Source organism: Piliocolobus tephrosceles, chromosome 11, assembly GCF_002776525.5.
Source record: "Piliocolobus tephrosceles isolate RC106 chromosome 11, ASM277652v3, whole genome shotgun sequence".
Lineage (NCBI taxonomy): Eukaryota > Metazoa > Chordata > Mammalia > Primates > Cercopithecidae > Piliocolobus > Piliocolobus tephrosceles.
Window position 1 is genome coordinate 101,453,509 of NC_045444.1, and position 23,487 is coordinate 101,476,995.

The 23,487-nt window shown below is 36.0% G+C and overlaps 1 protein-coding gene across 1 annotated transcript in view; it reads right to left on the reverse strand.

The window, feature by feature from the left end:
* The window catches only part of ABCA12 (ATP binding cassette subfamily A member 12), a 214,699-nt gene that overhangs the window by 76,646 nt on the left and 114,566 nt on the right, over positions 1-23,487 (reverse strand). The window contains exons 10-19 of the mRNA XM_023217266.2: positions 21,290-21,408; positions 20,153-20,259; positions 13,758-14,014; positions 13,554-13,666; positions 12,233-12,357; positions 8,638-8,811; positions 5,059-5,223; positions 4,521-4,731; positions 3,413-3,552; positions 778-897 (exon numbers count right to left, since the gene is read on the reverse strand). Coding sequence (XP_023073034.1) covers positions 778-897; positions 3,413-3,552; positions 4,521-4,731; positions 5,059-5,223; positions 8,638-8,811; positions 12,233-12,357; positions 13,554-13,666; positions 13,758-14,014; positions 20,153-20,259; positions 21,290-21,408 — 1,531 coding nt within the window. The remainder of the gene's footprint in view (positions 1-777; positions 898-3,412; positions 3,553-4,520; positions 4,732-5,058; positions 5,224-8,637; positions 8,812-12,232; positions 12,358-13,553; positions 13,667-13,757; positions 14,015-20,152; positions 20,260-21,289; positions 21,409-23,487) is intronic.

Below are 23,487 nucleotides of genomic sequence, written 5' to 3' on the forward strand. Positions count from 1 at the left end.
GCTCATTGCAACCTCTACCTCCTAGGTTCAAGAGATTCTTCTGCCTCAGCCTCCCGAGTAATTTGGATTACAGGTGCCCGCCACCACATCCGACTAATTTTGTATTTTTAGTAGACATGGGTTTCTCCAGGTTGGTCAGTCTGGTCTTGAACTCCCAACCTCAGGTGATCCGCCCTTCTCAGCCTCCCAAAGTGCTGGGATTACAGGCATGAGCCACCACACCTGGCCTAGAGCACTTTTTCCAGTGATAACTTTTGCTTCCTTATGTGGCCTTAAACGTAAATTCAGATAAATACTTTAATGAGAACACCTTGTATATAACATGTTAAACTGAATTTGGAATTTATTAACACATGTGTCATAAATTTCTACCATGGAATTCCCCAAGTTTAATGTTCTCTAGCCTATTGGTATTTTAGGAATTCTGGTTAAGATAGCAAAGGAGAGTAATTTAAAGCAGAGAGAAATCAATACCAAGCATTTTTTATAGCATTTTACTTTTGAAATCCTGATTTACATCACTAGTTATGTCTCTAGATCAACTTGTAAGATGTCTTCTCTGAATTACAGAGGAGCTGCAGTACCAGAGGTGAAGTTAGCCAATTATGAACGTGAGTGATAGATCAGTTACCCTGTCTCAGACCTTCTCTCTGGAAGAGAGGCAATTTAATCTGTTGAATGTGGAAAGTTACTCTCTTCCCATTCACAGAATGAAGGCAATTAAAATCTCAAAGAATTCAAATTCCTACTAAGTTGAATGACAGAACCATCTCATACCTGGAGCATTGGAATTGCCTGGTTTAACAGATGGAAGGAATTCATGAAAAGTGGCGACTTATCCATCCACTCTTGAGATTTTTCTCTTAATTCCGCCAGCTGTCTCAGAGTTACATTGGACTTAATCACAAAGAAATAAAAGAGGTGAGATCCATTAGTATTTTGTCTATATTTCAACAAGGTATCTTAAGGTTGTTTTGTTACATAACTTCAAAAGACAGTCCTAAAACATGAAGTTAGTACAAAAATTTGCCAGAAATTTCCCACTTGGTCAAAAGTTTCAAATGACAGCTTTTATAGGGTCAAGTTCATTTATAAAAATTCTCCATAATTTAGGGTTTGATTCATGTCCAGAGTGAGTTTACAGCCAAAATGAAAGCATGACTTCTGGAGTTGTTACCAGTTTTTCATTTTTACCAACAATACACTTAACTTTACTACTAAAGAAACATCCTAGTTCAAGGATAGCAGAAGGATATTCCCATGTATTGCTGCTGAGAATAGATATGTTAGAGGTTTTTGGAAAGCAATTTGACAATGGCTATTAAAATAAAATATAATATCCTTCAGCCCCTCAATTCTGAACATTCATCTTATTGAAATAAAAATACTGCTACATAAAACTATATACACAAAAATATTTGTTGCCACATTGTTTACTTTAGCAAGAAACACACACACACACACACACACACACACACACACACACACACACAACATTGGAAACAAAATTAATGCCCAACACCTGATGATTGGATGAGTAAATTCAATGTTATAAAAAAAAATTGCAATCTTTAAAAAGAATACATTAAATTATACCTATTGAGTTGGAAAAATTTCCACAATGTATTCTTGTATGAGAAAAACTATATACAGAAAAGGATTAAAATGTAGTATCATTTTAATAATGCAATGACCTCAAAGGACTCCGCATATGAATATACGTGGTATAATAATCTATAAAGGATTGGAGTCATAGAATAAATTATAGGAAGATGCATATATGAATGCTAACATACATTAGTTTATATGAAAGGAAGAATAAGATCAAGATAAGAGGAAAAGGGAGGTGAGAACCAAGTACAAAAGGGGGAAAAAAAGACCACGCTTAAAACATAAGCTCATATGCTGGTGAGGTTGTGGAGAAAAAGGAACACTTATACACTGTTGGTGGGAGTGTAAATGAGTTCAGCCATTGTGGAAGACAGTGTGGCAATTCCTCAAAGACCTAAAGATAGAAATACCATTTGACTCAGCAATCCCATTACCGAGTATATATATTCAAGGGAATATTGGTCATTCTGTTATAAAGATACATGCATGCATATGTTCATTGCAACACTATTCACAATAGCAAAGACACTGAATCAACCTATATCCCTATCAATGATAGACTAGATAAAGAAAATGTGCTACATGTACACCATGGAATACCACACAGCCATAAAAACGAATGAGAGCATGCCGTTTGCAGAGACAGGGATGGAGCTGGAGGCCATTCTCCTTAGCAAACCAACACAGGAGTAGAAAACCAAAAACCACACATTTCTCACTTACAAGCGGGAGTTAAATGATGAGAACACATGGACACAGAGCAGGGAACAGAAGCGGGGAGGATGGGAGGAGGAAAAGGATCAGGAAAAATAACTAGTGGGTACTAGGCTTAATACCTGGGTGATAAAATAATCTATACAGCAGACCTCCATGACAGAAGTTTACCTGTGTAACAAACCTGCACTTGTACCCCTGAACTTAAAAGTTTTAAAAAAATCAACAAATAAATGTTCATTTAAATTGAAAAACAAAATTCATATGTCACTTAATTTATGCAAAACTACATAGGAATATATAATCCGTAGAGCAAATAAGGTATTAAATCACAATTTTTATGAAAATGGACAGAGATCAACTTGAATGTTCTTTGATAATAATGATCTCTGTCCACTATTCTGTAGAATATAAACATAATGTTATGTTCATACAATTATAGTTTAATGGCCAAGTAATGGTGAAACAGATTTTTCTTTTACTTTAGCTCTGTCATTTTAAAAGTACTAAGTTTATAATTCAAATAATTAAAGCCAACTTTAGAGTGAGAGGGAAATACTATTATGGTTAAATGAAGTAAATGGTAAGTATAGTTAATAATGTTATCTTATTCGACATCTATCTTCTATATAAATGAGACGTTAAATTGTACAACTAAATTGTACAACTAAATATGAGGCCAAGAATCTATACTTCAGGGATTGTTTTTGTTCCAACTAGTTATATAATGCTCAATATTACTTTTTCTAGTATGATAATTTTTACATACTTTGAAAGTTAGACACCAGTTGTAGAGAACTTTTCTGCTTTTTGAGATAAATGGAAAAATCTGAGGTCTTGCTTCAACTAACCTCATTCTCAAATGTTAACATGGTTCATTTCTCTTCAAAGGGCTCCCACCCAATCTATACTGCTTGCACATATCCAGGGCAGAAGTTGAGAATTTTACTAACAGTTTCAGAAAGCCAAGGATAATAGTAATAGTGGGTAAGATATAAAGAAATGAGTTAGCTAAAGTAAATTTGGAAGTTGACTACTTAAAAAAATCTTAATACTCAAAATGGAAACTGAGTTATAATGGTCAAACCTTTTCCATTATTGCCTTTGTGACTGGGTTATATGGTGCATACAAAATTCTTCCCAACAACATAGGTTTCAAGAAAGCCCAAATCACAGGTCCAGCAGGCATGTTAATGATGTCTTTATAAAGGGAGAAGCAAAATGGCGCTGGAAGGAAAAAGTGAAATAAAACCATTGAATAGATGTACTTCAAATCTATTTCCTCACAGCAAATTGACACAGATTATTCTTATCACACACAAAAATACACGCCCTAGTACTTCCTATATTATTAACAGATGTGAGGCATCTGGTGTCAAAGTAAGAGAGCACAGTAACAAATCTTTTTTAGGTGAGAAAGTTTAACCCAATAAGCAAGCCCAGAATAAGTGATGGCATTTTGCCAAGAGGAGATAGAAAACATGAAAGCCACATTTCAGAATGCCTAACAGATCCTTTTCACCAGCATTTACTTTTAAAAAAAATACACAAAACCAACCACTGGGATAGTACCAGATACATAAGAGCTGTTCAATAAATGTTTGGTGAATGAATAAAAAGATGAATAAATGAATCCAATTGCTATACTAGACACTCATATATTATTTGAATGAGCTCACTCATCACATTTCGCATCTCCAAGTTTATAGATCAAGTAAATTGTTTTGATGTGCCACTAAACATTTATGGTTCTGCTGCAGTCATGCAACTCTACCATGTGTGATAAAAATTCTAATTCTAGAAAGTTAGGAAAAAAATATCAACCCAAACAGATTTAAGGCAAGTTTTTATATTGTCTGGAAGGCTCAGTGTTGACTGACAAAATCTAAGTGTAGTATTGTAGTTAAGATGACAGTCTTTGTAGCAGAGTACCTGGGTTCAAATGACAGCTCAGGCACTTCCAAGCTGAGCGAAACTGGCCATGTTACTTACCCTCCTAGTACTTCATTTCCCTGTACTAAGATTAGTTAATGTATATAACATTCTTGACATGTGGTAAGTGCTGTATAATTATTTTCTATTTTTATTCCTGGGGAAAATGAATACTTTATTTATCATACAAAACTAAGACAGAATAGACAATATTCTTATTGTCATTAAGAACAATTGCCATGCTTATTTTAAAGTATACTCACTGGTTTTTATGGGAATTCCATATTTTGAAGCAATTTGCTCTTTACTTAATTTATAAGTCAAAAAATCCTTGGTGTGGTTGCCTTTTGGCCTCTGGGAAGAGGGCAGCATGGCAGTTAAATATTCAGTGGTAATTCCTTGGGAACATAATGCTTGGGAGATGGTGCTAAATGATCCTTGGGGTGTGTTCATTCGGTTGCTTCTGTACATCGCCTGTGAGACAAAAATCCACGATTTATTGACCCTATGTGAGCTTTAGATACTATTTGAAACAACAGAGAAAGAGAACCTGATAATACTTAGAGTATCCTTACAGTTTCCATAATTCCTTTTATACGTGTATCCCAAATGTAAATGAAGAACAATAAACTTCACTAATAAAAGTGGCAAAAATTTTTGCTAGGTAGAAGAGTTTTCTTGTAGGTGGTTTTTTTTTTTTTTTTTTTTCCAATGTACTACAATTGAAGCTGAATGTATTATAACTACTCAATATGACAGAAGGCATTTTTCAACAAGAACATTACTGGGTGACTTTTCTACCTGTGTTAATGGAACACTTCTGGGCAGATGCATTTGTTTCAGGGATCTCATTTTGTCTAGCAGCGGATGTGTGCCGGAGGCCATCTGATTGAGAATCTCTCTTAGTCTTATGAAGAGCTCCATCATCTTTTCTACTGGCTTTTGATCTTTCCTCGGGAAAAACACCTAACATAAACAGAATAAAAATAATTGCTTTATGTGGAAAAATGGAACCCTCATGCATTGTTGGTAAGGTTGTAAGAAGGTACAGCCACTTTGGAAAACATTTTTGAAGTTTATTAAACAGTTAAATGTAAATTTACCACTCAACGTGACGATTCCATTCCTGGGCATTTATCTAAGAGAAGTGAAAACATGTCCACACAAAGGTTTGTATGTGAATGTTTATAGCAGCATTATTTACGATAGCCAAAAAGGAAAAACAATCCAGGTGAGTGGACAAAGTATATATTCTTAAGATGGAATACTGTTTGGCAATGAAAGGACAAAGTATATATTCTTAAGATGGAATACTGTTTGGCAATGAAAGGAAATGAAATACTGATACATACACAACATGTATGAAACTAAAAACAAATTTTATTAAGCGAATGAATCCAGGCAAAAAGACCACATATTTCATGATTCAATTTATATGTAATACCTTTTTTAAAAGGCAAATCTACAGAAACAGAAAATAGATTAGAAGTTGCCTGGGCTAGAGATTGAAATGAGAGGTAACTGCAAATAGACATGAGGTTTCTTTTGGAGGTAATGGAAATGTCCTAAAAGTAGGTAATACCTTTAGGTATTACCTAAAGTATTGTGGTAATAGTTGCACAATTCTGTATATTTACTAAAAAAAAAAAATCATTGAGTTAATCACTTAAAATCAGTGATTTTATGGTATATAAATAATGCCTCAAAAAAGTTGCAAAAATAGATGATTTTATAAGTCATAAAGGCAAATGTCAATTACATATTTCTTCATGTATACTATTGCTCAAAAATAATATAATATGCACATAAAATTAAAATAAAACTGTCAAAAGGCTTATATGATTTATCAGACTAAGTCGTTTTAATCCCATAATGCTTATGTGCTACAGGAAGAAACACTGAAAATGTTTTAAAATTTTAATGTAATTTTTGTATCCTCTTATTTCATTTATTCAGAAACATGAATTGAGTGCCTGCTGTGTTCCCAGCAATGGGTGAGGTGATGGCTATGCAGTGGTGGTCAAGCTGGCACCATCTCGGTACTCAGGGAACTTTGATCTATTAGGAGGAACAGATATCAAACAAGCCAATGAACCAAAGGCTGGAGCATATGAGAAGGTAGGGAGTGTTTAGCTAGGAAATCAAAGGAGACCTTCCAAAGCAAAATCTCAAAGAATGAGAAAGAACATACCATTGAAAGAACAAGAAGAGGAAGGGCATAGGCAGAGGGGCAAAGCTGTCTGAGGTCCATGAGGAGAGAAAACTCCTGATATTTCCAAGGAAGTCAAAGACCAAGATTATGAGCGCAAGATTCAGCTGCAGAGGTAGCTTTGTGTCCATATCTCCCACACTGCACAGCTCTCAGTCATGAAGATGTGGTTACCTCAATAGCAGAGCTCCTAATTCCAAACATTTGAAAAGTAGAAGCAACCTTGGTTTCTATTTTCTACTGCAGTTCTGCCAAAATTCTAGGCTGTCCCACACTAATGTGAAATAAATTGGCATGCCCATGTTTAATGGCTAGACTCAACAGCAAATATTTAGTTTGATATCTGCTCTGTGGAGGCATTATAAAATTAGAGTTAAAATTTTTGGTGGAGTAATAATAATAATTTCATGTCATATGTATTGTAGGTTATAGTTTATGTAAAATAACCATTGGTTGAGTTAATGGGTATTTGCTGCATTTCCCTATGGGCCAGGCACTGTTCTTTGCATTTAAAATATTTCAGTGAACAAAGAGGCCCCTGTGGAACGAACATACTAGTGGGGTCAGACAGCACACACGTTTTTAAAATGGGCCAAGCACGGTGACTCATGCCTGTAATCCCAGCACTTTGAGAGGCCAAGGTGGGAGGATCACTTGAGGTCAGGAGATCAAGACCAGCCTGGCCAACATGGTACAATCCCGTCCCTACTAAAAATGCAAAAATTAGCCGGGTGTGGTAGCACACATCTGTAATCCCAGCTACTCAGGAGACTGAGGCACAAGAATTGCCTGAACCCAGGAGGCGGAGGCTGCAGTGAGCCAAGATGGCACCACTGCACTCCAGTCTGGGTGACAGAGAGACTCTGTCTCAAAAAAAAAAGTTTAAAAATGAAAATGTAATAAAAGATACAGTTGGCTGGAAGTAAAACAGAAACCAGAATAGGAAAAGGGGATTTGAGAGTGCCGTAGGTAGCACTGGTTGCATTTTAAATAGGGTGGTCAGAGTAGACCTTACTGAGAACATCCATGTTAAGCAAAGGCAAAAAAAAAAAAAAAAAAAAAAAAAAAAAAAAATAGCCTTGCAAATCATGTGAAGGGTTGTCTCTGGAGTCGTGCCACACAGCCAGGGTCCAGAAAGTAGCCAAGTAGGTAATGAGATTTTAGTGATGAGGAATCATTGTGCAGATCATGAGGCCCTTGTAAAATTTGGGGGTTTACTTGAATCAAATGGAGATCCACTGGAAAGTTTTGAGCAGAAGGGTGATATAATGAGACTTTAAGTTTTAAAAGGATCACTGAGGCTGCTTGCAAGGTGGTAGGATTGGGGGTAGAGGGTAGGTGTGGAAGCAAGGGATATGGTTAGGAGACCACTGCAGAAATACAGGTGTGAGATGATAGTAATTCAGAACAGGATTACTTATAACTAGTCCAAAATATTTTTTAATCCTTTGGCTATGTCGCAAAAATATGTCGGCTATTTCCTTTCGGTTGTGTTTACTACAGAGAAGGACAATTCTTCAGTGTTTTTAAAAACATGTAAATATTTTTGGCCCAGGTTAAATTTTGGTGAACATAGATGCTTAATTTTCCTATGTTTATATTTTTCTTTCAGTTATTTAGTAAATCAGTACTCATAGAGCATCTGCATATTGCAAGATGAAGTCAATGCTCATTTTACTAAGCTCTAAGAACGACCATTTGTTTTTCCTTCAGGGTAGGTAATGGTAGCCTCTATCTAAGTTGATAAAGGAAACATGAAATTTTTTTAGAATGCCATTTTTAATTAAGAAAACACTTTTTACTAATCTTTTTTAACCCTACCAACTTCATGTCTGTTCATTGTTAAAAAAAATAATTGCAACATTCGCATTTTACATTTTTGAAATACAACATTTGTATTTCACAGTAACAGTACATATTAAATTTAATTATTGGTCTCTGATACACAAACCAAGAATTAGTAAGGCAATAATATTAGTTTCCACATCTATAAAACATGCAAAATTGCAATACATGATCTCTAAGATTGCATTTAGCTGTAAAATAATGCAGTGATTCCAAACGCTGAAAAAATGGATCTCATCCTTCATACTATCAGAGAACATACATGTGTAATTAAATAGCTTTATATAAATCATGAATATAAACATATTTAACCAATAGCAACTTGCCTTATATGTGAAGTTGTAAACGTTTAAGTAGTGCAGAAGAGTGAGTGCGATAAGGTAAGACTGCCAGGATCTCTCTGAAAGAGACAGGTTGCAAAATTCCTTCATTGCGTCTTCCAGTTTGAGATTGGTAATATTAGTATCACAGGAATGCAGCCAGAACACCTGAGAAATAATCTGTAAGTGGAGGAAGAAAAGTATTTCAGTTGTGAATCATTCGAGAGTCAACTGTTCATTTTATGAGGTTTTTTTGTATACTCTAAATTTTAAACTATGACAAAAAGTCCTCAAGAATCAAACAACTTTTAATCTAAAGCAATAATTACTATTAATAAAATGATAGATAATTAATGGTTCACTTAAGAAATAAGATGGGAGGTCGGGCGAGGTGACTCACACCTGTAATCCCAGCACTTTGGGAAGCCAAGGTGGGTGGATCACGAGGTCAGGAGTTCAAGACCAGCCTGGCCAACATGGTGAAACCCCATCTCTACTAAAGATAGAATAAATTACCCGGGCGTGGTGGCAGGCACCTGTAATCCCAGCTACTCAGGAGGCTGAGGCAGGAGAATCGCTTGAACCCTGAAGGTGGAGGTTGCAGTGAGCTAAGACTGCGCCACTGCACTCCAGCCTGGGAGACAGGGTGAGGCTCTGCCTCAAAAATAAAAGAAGATGGGAAAAAAGAGACAGGGAGACATTCAGGATGACTCCCAGATTTCTTGCCTGAATAGCTGGGTGAATGATGGTACCAAGAAAGGTAAGTGATTTGGAGTAAGTTTGGGGAAAACATTAGTTTAAGACTTTGCTCCCTATAAAATCTTACTCTTAATAAATTCAAATTGCATTTAATTTTTGTAATCATTCAAAGTTATAATCTTAGGCAATGCACTCTGTGGGTCCAGAAATGTAAAGCAAAGAAAAAGAGCTCCAGACCATATAATCATTTGAATCACCCATCTTGAACAGTAATGCTCCTGTAGATAGTGAGGTATGACTGCGCAAAATAAGATATCATCTTCATTGCCACCAAGTTGAAAAAAAAGAGAAAAGCGTATAACATTCAAGGCCATAGGAACTTTTCACTCTTTCCTCTTGAAAGTAATAAGAATGTACACTCTCCATTTACATGTTTTATTTATTAAAATGAACCTGCTCTATAGAAGCCAAGAACGTAATTGCTGAAATTATATCTTGGGATCAAATAATCAAAAGGTAAGATTAAAGGGAAAAGATCAATGAATATTATTTACTAGTACAGTAAAGGCAAAGCTGTTTTAATTTTTGTATGGGGGAACCAATTACAATGACAAGAGATAGCTGCAACATTTTTTAAGAGGAACCTTAAAGGCTTTTTAGAAACTTTATCCAATATTGGAAAATAACTGGGCTGTGCTTAGAAATGACACACTGTGTCACACATAAGGTTTGAATGGATGAGGCCTTAAGCTCTACAGCTCTTTTGGAAAATTTCCATGACACTTCCAGACAATTGACTTGGAAAAAGAATAAAAGATAAGACATTTTGAGGGGAAAATCCTATTACCAAAATATGAAGAAATGACATTATTCATTTTCACATCAAAAAATGTTTACTACAACCACAAACTTAGCCTTAGTTCCCTTGACCACATCTATTGTATATGCTATGTCTTGCTGTGGGACTTTTTAAAAGTAAAAATGAGTATCCTTTTTATTTTAATTGTAAGCAGTAGTAAATACTCTCCACATATTTTTGCCCAATTAGGTTACTTAAGTTTGACTTTGATAGCATTTGAGTAGGTACAAATTCACCTCAGACAATGTGATTGCAACAGTGAATATAATTCTTTAGTGATGGCATCCATTGATTAAGGAAGCCATCTGGGGGTAAGGAAAAGGAAAGAACAAAGGGGGCATGGGAAAGGAGAAGGAAAAATAAAGAAAAAAGGGACACATAGTGATAATATTCTTGCTTCAGAATTTTTCTTCTATCTTTACTTAAGAATTTGGCCTCCAGCATCACGCTACCTGACTTAAACTATACTACAAGGCTACGGTAACCAAAACAGCATGGTACTGGTACCAAAACAGAGATATAGACCAATGGAACAGAACAGAGTCCTCAGAAATAATACCACACATCTATAACCATCTGATCTTTGACAAACATGACAAAAACAGGAAATGGGGAAAGGATTCCCTATTTAATAAATGGTGCTGGGAAAACTGGCTAGCCACATGTAGAAAGCTGAAACTGGATCCTTCCTTACACCTTATATAAAAATTAATTCAAGATGGACTAGAGACTTAAATGTTAGACCTAAAACCATAAAAACCCTAGAAGAAAACCTAGACAATACCATTCAGGACATAGGCATGGGCAAGGACTTCATGTCTAAAACACCAAAAGCAATGGCAACAAAAGCCAAAATTGACAAATGGGATCTAACTGAACTAAAGAGCTTCTGCACAGCAAAAGAGACTACCATCAGAGTGAACAGGCAACCTACAGAATGGGAGAAAATTTTTGCCATCTACTCATCTGACAAAGGGCTAATATCCAGAATCTACAAAGAACTTAAACAAATTTACAAGAAAAAAAAACAAACAACCCCATCAAAAAGTGGGCAAAGGATATGAACAGACACTTCTCAAAAGTAGACATTTATGCAGCCAACAGACACATGAAAAAATGCTCATCATCACTTGCCATCAGAGAAATGCAAATCAAAACCACAATGAGATACCATCTCACACCAGTTAGAATGGTGATCATTAAAAAGTCAGGAAATAACAGGTGCTGGAGAGGATGTGGAGAAATAGGAACACTTTTACACTGTTGATGGGACTGTAAACTAGTTCAACCATTGTGGAAGACAGTGTGGCGATTCCTCAAGGATCTAGAACTAGAAATACCATTTGACCCAGCCATCCCATTACTGGGTATATACCCAAGGGATTATAAATTATGCTGCTATATGCTGCTATAAAGACACATGCACATGTATGTTTGGTGTGGCACTATTCACAACAGCAAAGACTTGGGACCAACCCAAATGTCCATCAATGACAGACTGGATTAAGAAAATATGGCACATATACACCATGGAATACTATATAGCCATAAAAAAGGATGAGTTCGTGTCCTTTGTAGGGACAGGGATGAAGCTGGAAACCATCATTCTCAGCAAACTATTGCAAGGACAAAAAACCAAACACTGCATGTTCTCACTCATAGGTGAGAATTGAACAATGAGAACACCTGGACACAGGAAGGGGACACAGGAAGGGAACACCTGGGCCTGTTGTGGGGTCGGGGGATGGGGGAGGGATAGCATTAGGAGATATACTAATGTAAATGACGAGTTAATGGGTGCAGCACACCAACATGGCACATGTATACATATGTAACAAACCTGCACGTTGTGCACATGTACCCTAGAACTTAATGTATGAAAAAAAAAAAAAAGAATTAGGCCTCCAGGTTTATCACTTACATAGAAAATTCATCAGCTTAGCATGCAACTTCTCAGTGTTTAACTGGTAAGTGCTCAACAAATGCTAAATGCTATTTAAATTTCTAAGAACTGCATGTAAGTACAAACACACGACACCTCACCTCAGCTCTGTTATCAGGGATGGGAATGGCCAGCAACTTGTCAATACTCCTGTTGGACATTCCTGTCGTTCTCCTTAGATCTTCTTTCAGCTCTTCGACATTTTTAAACATTTCTATTAACTGACCTGCAAGAAGAAAAATGTAAAAAGAAAACACATGTTGGTTTGTCAGGTCACTCTTTTTAGTATGACTAACATAGAGAAACCTTCTAGACTAAAACATACATGCCTTCTCAGGGGCAGATGTCTCCCAGTTTTTGCAGACTTTGCATATTTAGGATCTATTTCTATCTGGTTTAGATTTGTTCTTATTATGATATCATAAACCCAAGGTTACAGATTGCTCTGGGTTATAAATTTTCCTTAGGTATCTACAACTCAAGGTTGATTTAAGGAAAATATGCTTTCCTCACAGATTTTGATCACATAATGCACTAAGTAAATATCTCTCCATTTGATTTAAAATATCACACAGGTTCAATATGTTTTTTAATCTGGGATCATGTAATATTGCCAATTTGGACAAAGTTTGATAAATCCACACATAATGCCACAGAGCAGTTTTAACTACAGTCACAATACAGTTATAAAGGGTTTTTACAATCATTATCTCATTTTTAAATAGAATGTGTTTAACTTCAAACTCTTTTAGGGGAGTGATTATAAGTCTTTCATTTCTGGGTCATTTATGGCACAATAAACAATATTTTGATTTTAGCAGATTGTAATAATCATCCTGCAAATGCCTTTCCATTTCGTTTAAGAATCCTTCATGCAAATATACCTTTTTGAACCTAGTGCCATTCCAATTTTGTGGCTGCCCATTGTCCAAAATTCTGAATGCCTTTCCTTTCAGTATTGAGGAATTATGCAAAGAAGAAACATATTGCATGATACATCATGTTTGGAATACTAATAGAAAGCTCTGAATTGAGATTTCTGTAGACAGCAGTACATCCTTTTGGTTTTTTTTCCATCAGATTATTTTCACAGAAGCAAGTAAATTTCATCATTGCCCTTGCAGCTGACTGTCGGATGCACGTTAATATATCAGAGAAACAAAAGGTGAATGGTCTAACTAGTTAAACTTTTGAAGATCTTTTTGCTGTGAAATCAAATTTCCCTGTTTCATTCTCTACTAGCTTTCTGTATGTTTACTTTAGACAAGTAACCACATTTGAATGCTTCAGGTTTCTCATGTGTAAGGGCAGACAGCAAAGCGAGTTTGGTTGGGAACTTCAAAAAAAGCCTTTCTTAAACTGCAGCGTGAGAATCACATGCATTCTAATAAGACAAGATTTAAAATGTGGATGGGGAAACACCTGGCTTTTCAGAAGCATCTGCACTGTTATTGACATGCAGCATGACTTCTACGATCGGTATTAACTGAGTGATATTTTCCATGTAATTCATTTGCAGTGCCTGTTCTAGAAACCTGAAACAAAACAGAAAAGAAGAAATTCAACTAGGTGTATCAATATTTTGAAAGAGATTTCACCAAGGAAGAAGACAATGGAAAAACTTACTGATCCATATTTAAATTAATTTTGCTTGGATCCCCAGTCAGCAAATCTCTCACTTTTTTAGATATGAGATTGTCATGGTACAGTAAGCTGGCTGCTATTTCGCTGCCCAGCTCTGCTGCTTCGAGGAGTTGCAGATCAAACTCACTGTCTTCACACAGGCTCCCAAAGCTCATATCAGAGAGCTGGCATGACTTCTCTATCAAACTGAAAGTTTCAGACTCACAAAGAAGTTCGGTCAAGTTTCGAAGTTGAGCCAGCTTTCCAAAAAGGGAAAGAGCGGGAAATAGATTAGTTACATTTTTCTACATATATAGTAGTTGATAGTAAGTAACCATAATCGATTTCCTTTAAGAAAAACATTCTGCATATGTATTTGGTTAGTTGGCATTTGGCGTTAGTTTTATTATGAAGTACTACTCTATGTCATTTGAGTTTATTATTCCTGTAAGAACTTGATAAAACTTTTGGGCCTATTAGAACTGTCTTTCTCTGTGGAGTCACAGGTTTAAAAATATGTAGTTTAGTTTTATCCAGCTTAACTCACAAATACTTTGACTAATTTTATATTTTGACTTACATTTTAAATCATATGTAAGGGCAGATAAAAAGCAGGTTTGTTTTGGAGCTTCTAAAAAGCATTTCTTTCTTACACCCATTAAGATGGCTACTATTAAAAAAAAACAGGGCCGGGCGCGGTGGCGCAAGCCTGTAATCCCAGCACTTTGGGAGGCCGAGACGGGCGGATCACGAGGTCAGGAGATCGAGACCATCCTGACTAACCCAGTGAAACCCTGTCTCTACTTAAAAAAATACAAAAAACTAGCCGGGCGTGGTGGTGGGCGCCTGTAGTCCCAGCTACTCGGGAGGCTGAGGCAGGAGAATGGCGTAAACCCGGAAGACGGAGCTTGCAGTGAGCTGAGATCTGGCCACTGCACTCCAGGCTGGGCTACAGAGCCAGACTCCATCTCAAAAAAAAAAAAACAGAAAATAGCAAGTGTTAGAGAAGATATGGAGAAATTATAACCCTTGTGTACTGTTGGTGGGAATGTACACACACACACATACACACACACACACACAGTGGTATATTATTAAACCTTAAAAAGGAAACAAATTCTGACACAGGCTGCAGCATGAATGAACCTTGAGTATACTATGCTAAGTAAAATAAGCCAGTCTCAAGAAATGAAAGGTGAATGGTCTAATAGTGTATGATTCCATTTGTATGACAAAGTACCTAGAGTAGTCAAATACACAGAGGTAGAAGCAAAATGTGGGTTGTTAAGGGCTGGGGAAGTAGAGGATGAGGAGTTGTTTAGTGAATATGGAGTTTCAGTTTTACAAAATGAAATGAGTTCTGGAGATTAATTGCACAACAATGTGAATGTACTTAACACAACTGCACTGTATAGTTAAAAATGGTTAAGATAGTAAATGTTATGTTTATTTTACCACAATTCTTATTTTTATTTTTATTTTTTGAGACATGGTCTCACTCTGTCACCCAGGCTGGAGTACCCTGGCACGATCACAGCTCACTGCAACCTTGACCTCCAGGCTCAGGTGATCCTCCCACCTTAGCCTCTCGAATAAGTAGCTAAGACTATAGGCATATATCTGCACTCCTGGCTAATTTCTTGTATTTTTTTTTTTTTTGTGGAAACAATGGAATACATTGGTATGATCACAGCTCCCTGCAACCTCAACCTCCGTGCTCAGGTGATCCTCTCACCTTAGCCTCTCAAGTAAGTAGCTGGGATTATAGGCATATACCTGCACTCCTGGCTAATTTTTTGTAGAAATGGGGTTTCACCACGTTGCCCTGGCTGTTCTCTCTCCCATGCGGAAGCCATCTGCTGGCCTCAGCCTCCCTGAGTGCTGGAATTACAGATGTGAGCCACTGTGGCCAGTCCACAATTTTTAAAGGTTAACAAAAAATTTTAAAAGTCTTTCTTGAACTGCAGCATGAAGATCACATTCATTCTAATAAGATTGTATTTAAACTAAGAACAAAAAGATGCCTGATTTTTTGGAAGACTCTGCACCGCTATCGACTTTATCTTCTTCCCTCTTAGGTATTGTAGGATACTGGGTGCTTTTGTCTTTAAAAGGGCTTAAAAGGGCTTAAAAATCCCACACCCAGAGGAAAAAAAGCAAAATGAAAATCAAATAATTTCCTATCCTGTCAATGATATTCCTCTTACTATCAGTTCACTATGTTCTATGTGTTCTGAGGATATATTCCGTGCCCTACAACCTGGGGAAAAAATAATATATGCCTCTGGGAAAGCAAATTCTTTTGTGCTTGGAAGCTACCCTAGAGCTGTTTCTTTTAAGAAGGGAAATACATTGGAACAAAATCCTAAGAAGCAAATATATGTGTCATTCATTGCAGCTCAGTTTCCAATCAGAAGTTACAGTTTGACCGAAATGAAGTATTTTATGGTACCGGCAAATGTTTGGGAATATTTATTTCTATATTATCAAATAAGAAAGGCACAATGATGTGTCTTTAATGAGCGATTTATAACTACACGTAGGTTATAGCAATTAAATGTTGGTCATCTTAGATAGTAAATATCATTGGTCTATTTTCCATTGTACTTAATATTATGATTGACCTCTGAGTTCAAACTATTCAAAAATGGGTTTATATGTACAAAAATTCGACTTACTAGTGCTTTCGCTATGAGAAATTTTCCATTCTGGAATAGACCCAATCACTGTACCACCTATAACTGCATTTGCCACTCTAGTCTTTCTTTTGATTTTCCAATTACTAGATATGATTAAACCTGTAATAAATGGAGTGAAGCTTCTCTACTACATTCTCCAGTGACTTGTTTTTGGTAATTTATTAAATAAAAAGATAAATTCTGTTGGGCTAATATATTTGTTTAAATTGAGCTTTGAGGGTGTTGTACATTTGAATGACTTTTACCCAGTAGAGACTGAAATGTGTTTTTTAATTGTAAGTTTGGTGTACATATGTGGGAAACCAGCAAAAGTCCATATAGTATGGTCGTGGCTTAGTGAGATAAAAGTTATAGAAGAGGGAATTGGAAATCTAGCCACACTGTGGCTAATAGACTTCGTTCTCTGAAATAAAAATATAATTCAGGGCCAATAATGTGGAATGCATTGAGAAGCATATCCACCAAGGAGAAACATTACTGTCATTTCGTCTTTGGCATTACTTACTACTTTATTCTGAGAATAATACAGGCATTAAAGTTCTAGAAGCTTCACAGGTCATTAATAATCAACATAAATTCAGTGAATTAGAATTCTTTCTTCAAAAACATGTGTCAACTTCAGATTGCAGATTGGCCAAAGCTTCATGTAGAGCCCTTCTCTCTTTTATCACAAGTAAAAGTTCAGGCTTAAAATAGAACAACAGATGACTAACGCCATTTCCAGCTGTGACTGAATTCTCCACTGCCTGATGCTTTTCAAATGTATCTGAATCAGAATCGTAAGTGACGTGATGGTATTGACCTCACAATAGCATGTGCATAAAATGATAAAACAGCAATATTCCTGGGCTCTTAGTGGGTAAATAGAAAAATGAGTCTATTTAAAATTTTACAGGTTTTACACAAAAAATATTGTGTTATTTGTATTTCTGCCCAATACAGGAACAGCCACTTTATGCATGGCTCCCTAATCAGGAAGTTATTCTTCCCAACAAAGCAACTGGAAAGAAAAAAGATAAAACAATGAAGGGAGGAGAAAACACAAAAGTTCAAGAGGAGCGGAATAGACGAGGAGAAAAAGCTAGGAAAAGTCACCAATGAATGACAGCGTTCACCCCCATCTTAGGAATATCATGAATAAAGCATTAGATTGGGTGTGGCCTAACTGATGGTCACAATCATGATACTAATTATCAGAGTGAACAAAGCAGGGGAGTAAGAGCATCAGTAACTGTGAAACTCTAGGAGTTTGTCTTCATTCTTTCAGTGATAGGTACTGAGTGTTTCCCACGTGTCATACGCTATGCCAGGTGCTGCGGATGCAATGGTAAAGGAAGAGACCTGGCAATATTCCTCATGGAGCTTGTGGTCTAGGACTGAACGGGTCCCGTCAATTTCAAATAGCAGCCATGCTTGTTATAAATGACAATAGATTTTCTACTCCAAGGAAAAGAATGTAGTTTATTTCCACTTCTGTGGCTTCTATAACTTTTTCCATAATGTAACCCTCAAGGAGAGCATTATATTCAAATTGAGGATGATGTTTTAAATTATTTTTAGCCCCAGTCCCATCCAGTTTGTATAAATGGTTGAGACTATGGTGTTTCCATTCCCCTAGTGTATATTATGTGCTTCCTGGTAACTTTCTAAGTCAAGAACTACAGTAAGTAATTGCCCAGGGAACATGACTACATTGTCAGTACTCTACTCTAACACCCTCACTTTTTCATACATGCATGAATCAAGCCTTAAGCTCCTATTATGTGGGGCTTTAGGGGTGTTGAAAGCATAATTTCATCAGCTTAAACTCTAGTGAGGAAAACAGACCTGACGTGCAACAAATTATAATGCCAAGTAATGAGTTCCAAATGCCAGAAATCTCACTGTCATTGGAGATGTCATCTCATTAGAGATGTCTCTTTCTAAAATGCAAATTTCACCTTCTTCAAATATATAACTTTCATGATCAAATTCAAACTCCTTGACAACGAAATCAGGATCTAGGCTCACCCTCACCCTGCAGCCCTCTTTTCTGCCGATCACATGGGCATATTCTGTTCCAGCTGAACACATGACTGCAGATACCCTATACCTGTCTTTCAACTTCACACCTCTATCTTCTTAAACTCAGGACGCTATGTCTAGAATGCACAACTAACCTAATTCTACACAGCCTTCAAAACTCAGAGAAAGCATTATTTTGTCTACAGAATTTCTTCTCTCCACCTCTGTCCCTTACAATCCATGTTAGATATCCCTCCTCCATGCACAGAAGCCTCTATCCACCTATCACAACTCTTAATCTCACTGCATTACAATTGTCGGTCTGCTTTTCCATCTCCTCCACTGGATTGACTATAAGCACTTTGGGGTTAGAGGATATGTCTTACAAATAAATAGATTAGTATTATGGGAGTACATATAATTGCTAAAAAAAATGAATGAATAAATATTATAGGAGCACAGAAGAAAAAGTCATTATCCTGGCTGAAAAACAGCAAGAAAGGTAATACTCTTATATTATAGAAGAAGTGATGTTTAAACTTGTCCTTGAGGGATGAGTAGGAATTTTCCAGATGAATGTACAACTTCCTTCTCATTTGCACAAACAAATTAAGATATTGCTAAATTAAGTATATTGGAAATTTTGATGCATGTGGAAGACTAGGGCTAAAATGTAGGTAATGGTAACTAGCACATTTATTTGTAATATACATGGACATAATGCTTTGCATGCCTGCTTAATTATACCATGTTCACTATACAAGTCATCTTGCTTGCCCTGAATAAACCAGTTCTAATTTCACTTTATTCCTGGCTATGTAAATCCAATTAAATAGCTATTCTTTCTAGGAAAACAGCTTTCGAATTTTAATAGGTTTATTTAAAAAATAAACTAAATTTCATGATAACCTGTATACTATATGCATGAGATGAAGAATAATAGACAAATAAGCATAAAGTGATTCCCACATTAGAGTTATACATTTTTTGGTTGCCTTTTCCCACATTCTCTAGTATCATAAATTTTAATATGACTTACTCATTTTAGCTTCTGATGACAATAAAAGTAGGGTGAACCACATTTTGAGATTTTTGTATGCTGTGAAATCTAAAACATCAGCTTTCAAAATCTACTTTTACAGATTTTACAACTTACAACATCTCAAATTAGAAATCATGAGTCCTTTTTCAAATCTCTTTCAAATTATGAAGTTTAATATGATAACTATTATTAGCCATTCCCTTATGAATGCACATAGTGTAATTAGGCTCTTTGGGGTCATTTCATGCAGAGATCTCCACTGATTAAAAACAAAATACCATTATATAACATCAAACTCTTTAAAAACTTTTTTTTTAATTAATTTTTTTTTTTATAGACAGGGTCTCACACTGTCACTTAGGCTGGAGTGCAGTGGTGACAACAGCTGATTGCAGCCTCAAACTCCTGGTCTTAAGTGATTCTTCCCACCTCAGCCTCCTGAGTAGCTGGAATTACAGGCATGAGCCACTGCATCCAGCCATAAACTCTTTTGTCACCATTTTTCTAGAGTCCTAAGAAGGGCCATTATAAATCTAGAGTTAAAATAGGATCATTATTTACAAAGATCAGATTTAAAACTTAAAGTAAAAGTGTATCTTATCAAATATTATGGGAAGTGTTAAGGTTTTTTTTTTCTTTCTTTCATGGCTTACTTTTGATTTTAGGACTTCAGGAACTGAAGGGAAGTAATCCTCATAGGAACCATTTCGAAGAAAAGATTTTTTAAGTCGTATTGTGGACTGCAGGAGTCTTAGATTTTCTGTAAAGGGAGAAGAGTTACTTTATGTGAATTGCAAGGTCATTTAGGAAACCAATTTGAAAGACACCTCTATCCTGATTTATTACTAAATTTTTCCTAAGATAATAGCCTACTTCAATATAAATATAAGATGAGTGAAAATTTAACCTTTATTTGAACCATGGGGACAATAGAATTCATTATTTTAAAAATATTCTCAGCTTAGAGATAAAAATACTTCTAGCAAAGGTGCTACATAGTTTTGGCTCTTTGTGAACTGACTATGCTTTTATTCCTAACTTTTGGATATACTATATAATTGAAGTATCTTGGAGAGAATAGGTTGTAGAATCCCTGTGATGCAAATATGCCTTTCCAACCTTGACTAATTCATACCTTGCAGACATTAAACATTTGTTGTGCTATTTGCTTGCCATTAACTCTCAGAAAACTATTTTTGGCGTAGGAAAAAAGAATGTGTGTGTCCTAGAAAATGTGAGAAAATAGGTCTTTTCTCTCAAAAAAAGAGAAACATTTGATTAAATATAATATTTGTGGTTGCCCATGTAAGGAGAAAATTGCAAATAAAGTACGTAAGGGTAGAAAATAAAAATAGTCTGCCACAAAAATGCCTTTGTTTATGTAATTTACAACCGCTTTTAGGACTCTGTGTTATCATTCCTTAACATTTTTTAACAACTAAGATTATTAAGAGCATAAAAAGGTCATGAAGGGTCATTTGAACCTCTAATGACTCTGGACACTTGGAAAATTTGTCCCAGTGGCCATTATCATATTATCCATTATATGGCCATTATATACTAAAGTTTGTCCAGGTGGCCAGCTAGTGCTAGCAGCAGCAACAGAATAATATGATAATATGACTACACATTCCCTTTGTATATCAAATCACCAGACTGAAACCGATGCATATGGAAACTAAGATTTTACAAATTTTCTTTCCTGTGTAAGCAAATGCCTCAAAAACTCACTACTTTAGAACAGAGGTAGAAACCGTGAGCAGCATTTTGACTGCTAAGAACAGTATTACCTGGTGAACCCCTGGCCAAACTGTCAGTCACATTTCTCACACATGCCAAGTAAGGAATATAAGGACTATTTGCTGATATATTTAAGAGGGCATCTTCAAAGTTTTCCAGAATTAGGAGCCTGCAGAATTAGAAAAGAATATAGAAATTAAGTCATATGAAAATAAAGCAAAGACATTTTGTTGAGATCATTTTGGTCCCTGGTTGTTTGGCATTGGTTGACTCGGACATTGAAATACTAGGCAGTTGGATGTCTTCCCCCATCCAGTTTAACTGTACAAGGGCAGTACTACTCTGCATCCTCTGAGCACTTGCCTTTTCTATGTGTACTATCTTTATATTTGATTATTTTAATATTCCATCATAGGTCATCTTAAGGCAATTTCTAGGCACACTTACATGAAAGAAAAAGGTCAATGGGTGAGGGTTGCCAGGTAAAATACTGGACTCCCAGTTAAAGTTGAATAATAGATAAACAATGAATAATCTTTTTGTGTATAAGTACATCCCATTAGTCCTGGAATTTTTTTCACTTTTCTTTTTATTTTCTAAATCTGGCCACCCCCTTCTGACTCTCCGATTCTTCTCGTCAATTGAAAGCTAGGGGACTGGATGATCTGCTAGGTCCTTTCCACTTATAACATTGAATAACTAGATTTGAATTCATTTAATTGTGAACTAATAGGGTCCCAATGACCCATATAAGTTCCTTTTTTCTCCAATCAACCAATTTAGTGTTTCCAAATTAACCACTTTCTGGTTTCCTTTCAAAGTGGTTGGCATGTGAGGATGGGGCCTAAGATTTTTAAGGCTATATGAGTGAGTAAGGCTATGTGAATGAGTATGTGCATATTATGTGTGCTCTGTCGCTTCAACTGTGAGGCTGCATCTCTATTTATTTTGTAACTTCTTCCCTTAGTGTCTACTATTGAATTTTATGTAAAGATGGAATAAATGTCAATGGCTGATTTGAGGATCATCTGTTTAGAATCAAACTGTACAAAACACAAATTAACTAGTCCTACTGGATGTTCAACTTAGATTTTATTAAAATACGAGTGGGAGCAATTAATCTTGGCATAACTAGTAAATGCAGGAAAAGGTTTTCATCAATATTAAAGAAGACTCAGGGTGCTTAAATGTGGGTTTAACAACATTGGATCCTTGAGGAACTTTAAAAGAAAAAAAATGAATGGCAAGAAAAGTCTCTAACTTGGCAATCAGAGCACAGCAAAGTGGTCAGAGGGCTGACTCATTTAAATACTATTCATAGTCTTTATATATTTTTCAAAAAGTATCCATTTTCCAAGTGCTCATGCTTGTGCATAGGCATTTCCTTGACTAGAGACTCTTAGTAATACTATATTTGGTGGTCTCAGACCTTAGAGATTTTAGGCAGTGAGCTTCATTATTTATCAAAGCCTCCTTATATAGATAGTCAATGCCATTAATCAATACACGAATGAAGGACAGGAGAGTGTATTCTTAGAGTAAGTTTTCTGTCCTAAGTAAAAGAAACTGTCTATTAGGGAAATTTCTAAATCACATTATTACTGTTAAAAATGCAACAGGGGTGCGACAGGTGATAAAACTAACCCTGTTGTATAGGTTACCAATATAATATGAAGTCACGCCTACAGTCAAGTTTCATGGACTGTAGTCCACCTATGATATCAGTGAGTCAAGTCAAATCAAATCAAGCCAAGGTCTAATAATAACCAATATAGTCACAGCACTTGCTCAAAAAACCCTCAGCAGGTGTTTTGAAATGACAGTTTCAGAATGTTGAGGGAAGTAGGAAGCAGTGTCAGAAAGAATATTCTAAAGATAAGCTGGAAGATGGGATTTGAGAATCCAAGACATCAAAGAAGACACAAATGAAATTATGAGAATAATTGCAAATTGACTGCATCTATTTTGGGAAGAGGAGGGTAGAATAATCCATCTATTTTATTTGGCTATAGCGATAAGTAGAGGTTTCAAGATAAACATTTCTCCTCTGAGCAACTTGAAAGAATGATCCATTTAGTTTTGTATCCCACTCCCTGTTCACCCCGACCCCATCCTCATCACAGAATATCTAGCATTTGTATTTCGTACATCATACACTTAAGTTAGTATCTGTGGAAAGGACAAATACATGAGGAAAAGAGATGCCGGAAGCTGCAGAGATACTGGCCATTTATCTGAGAAGTACCCA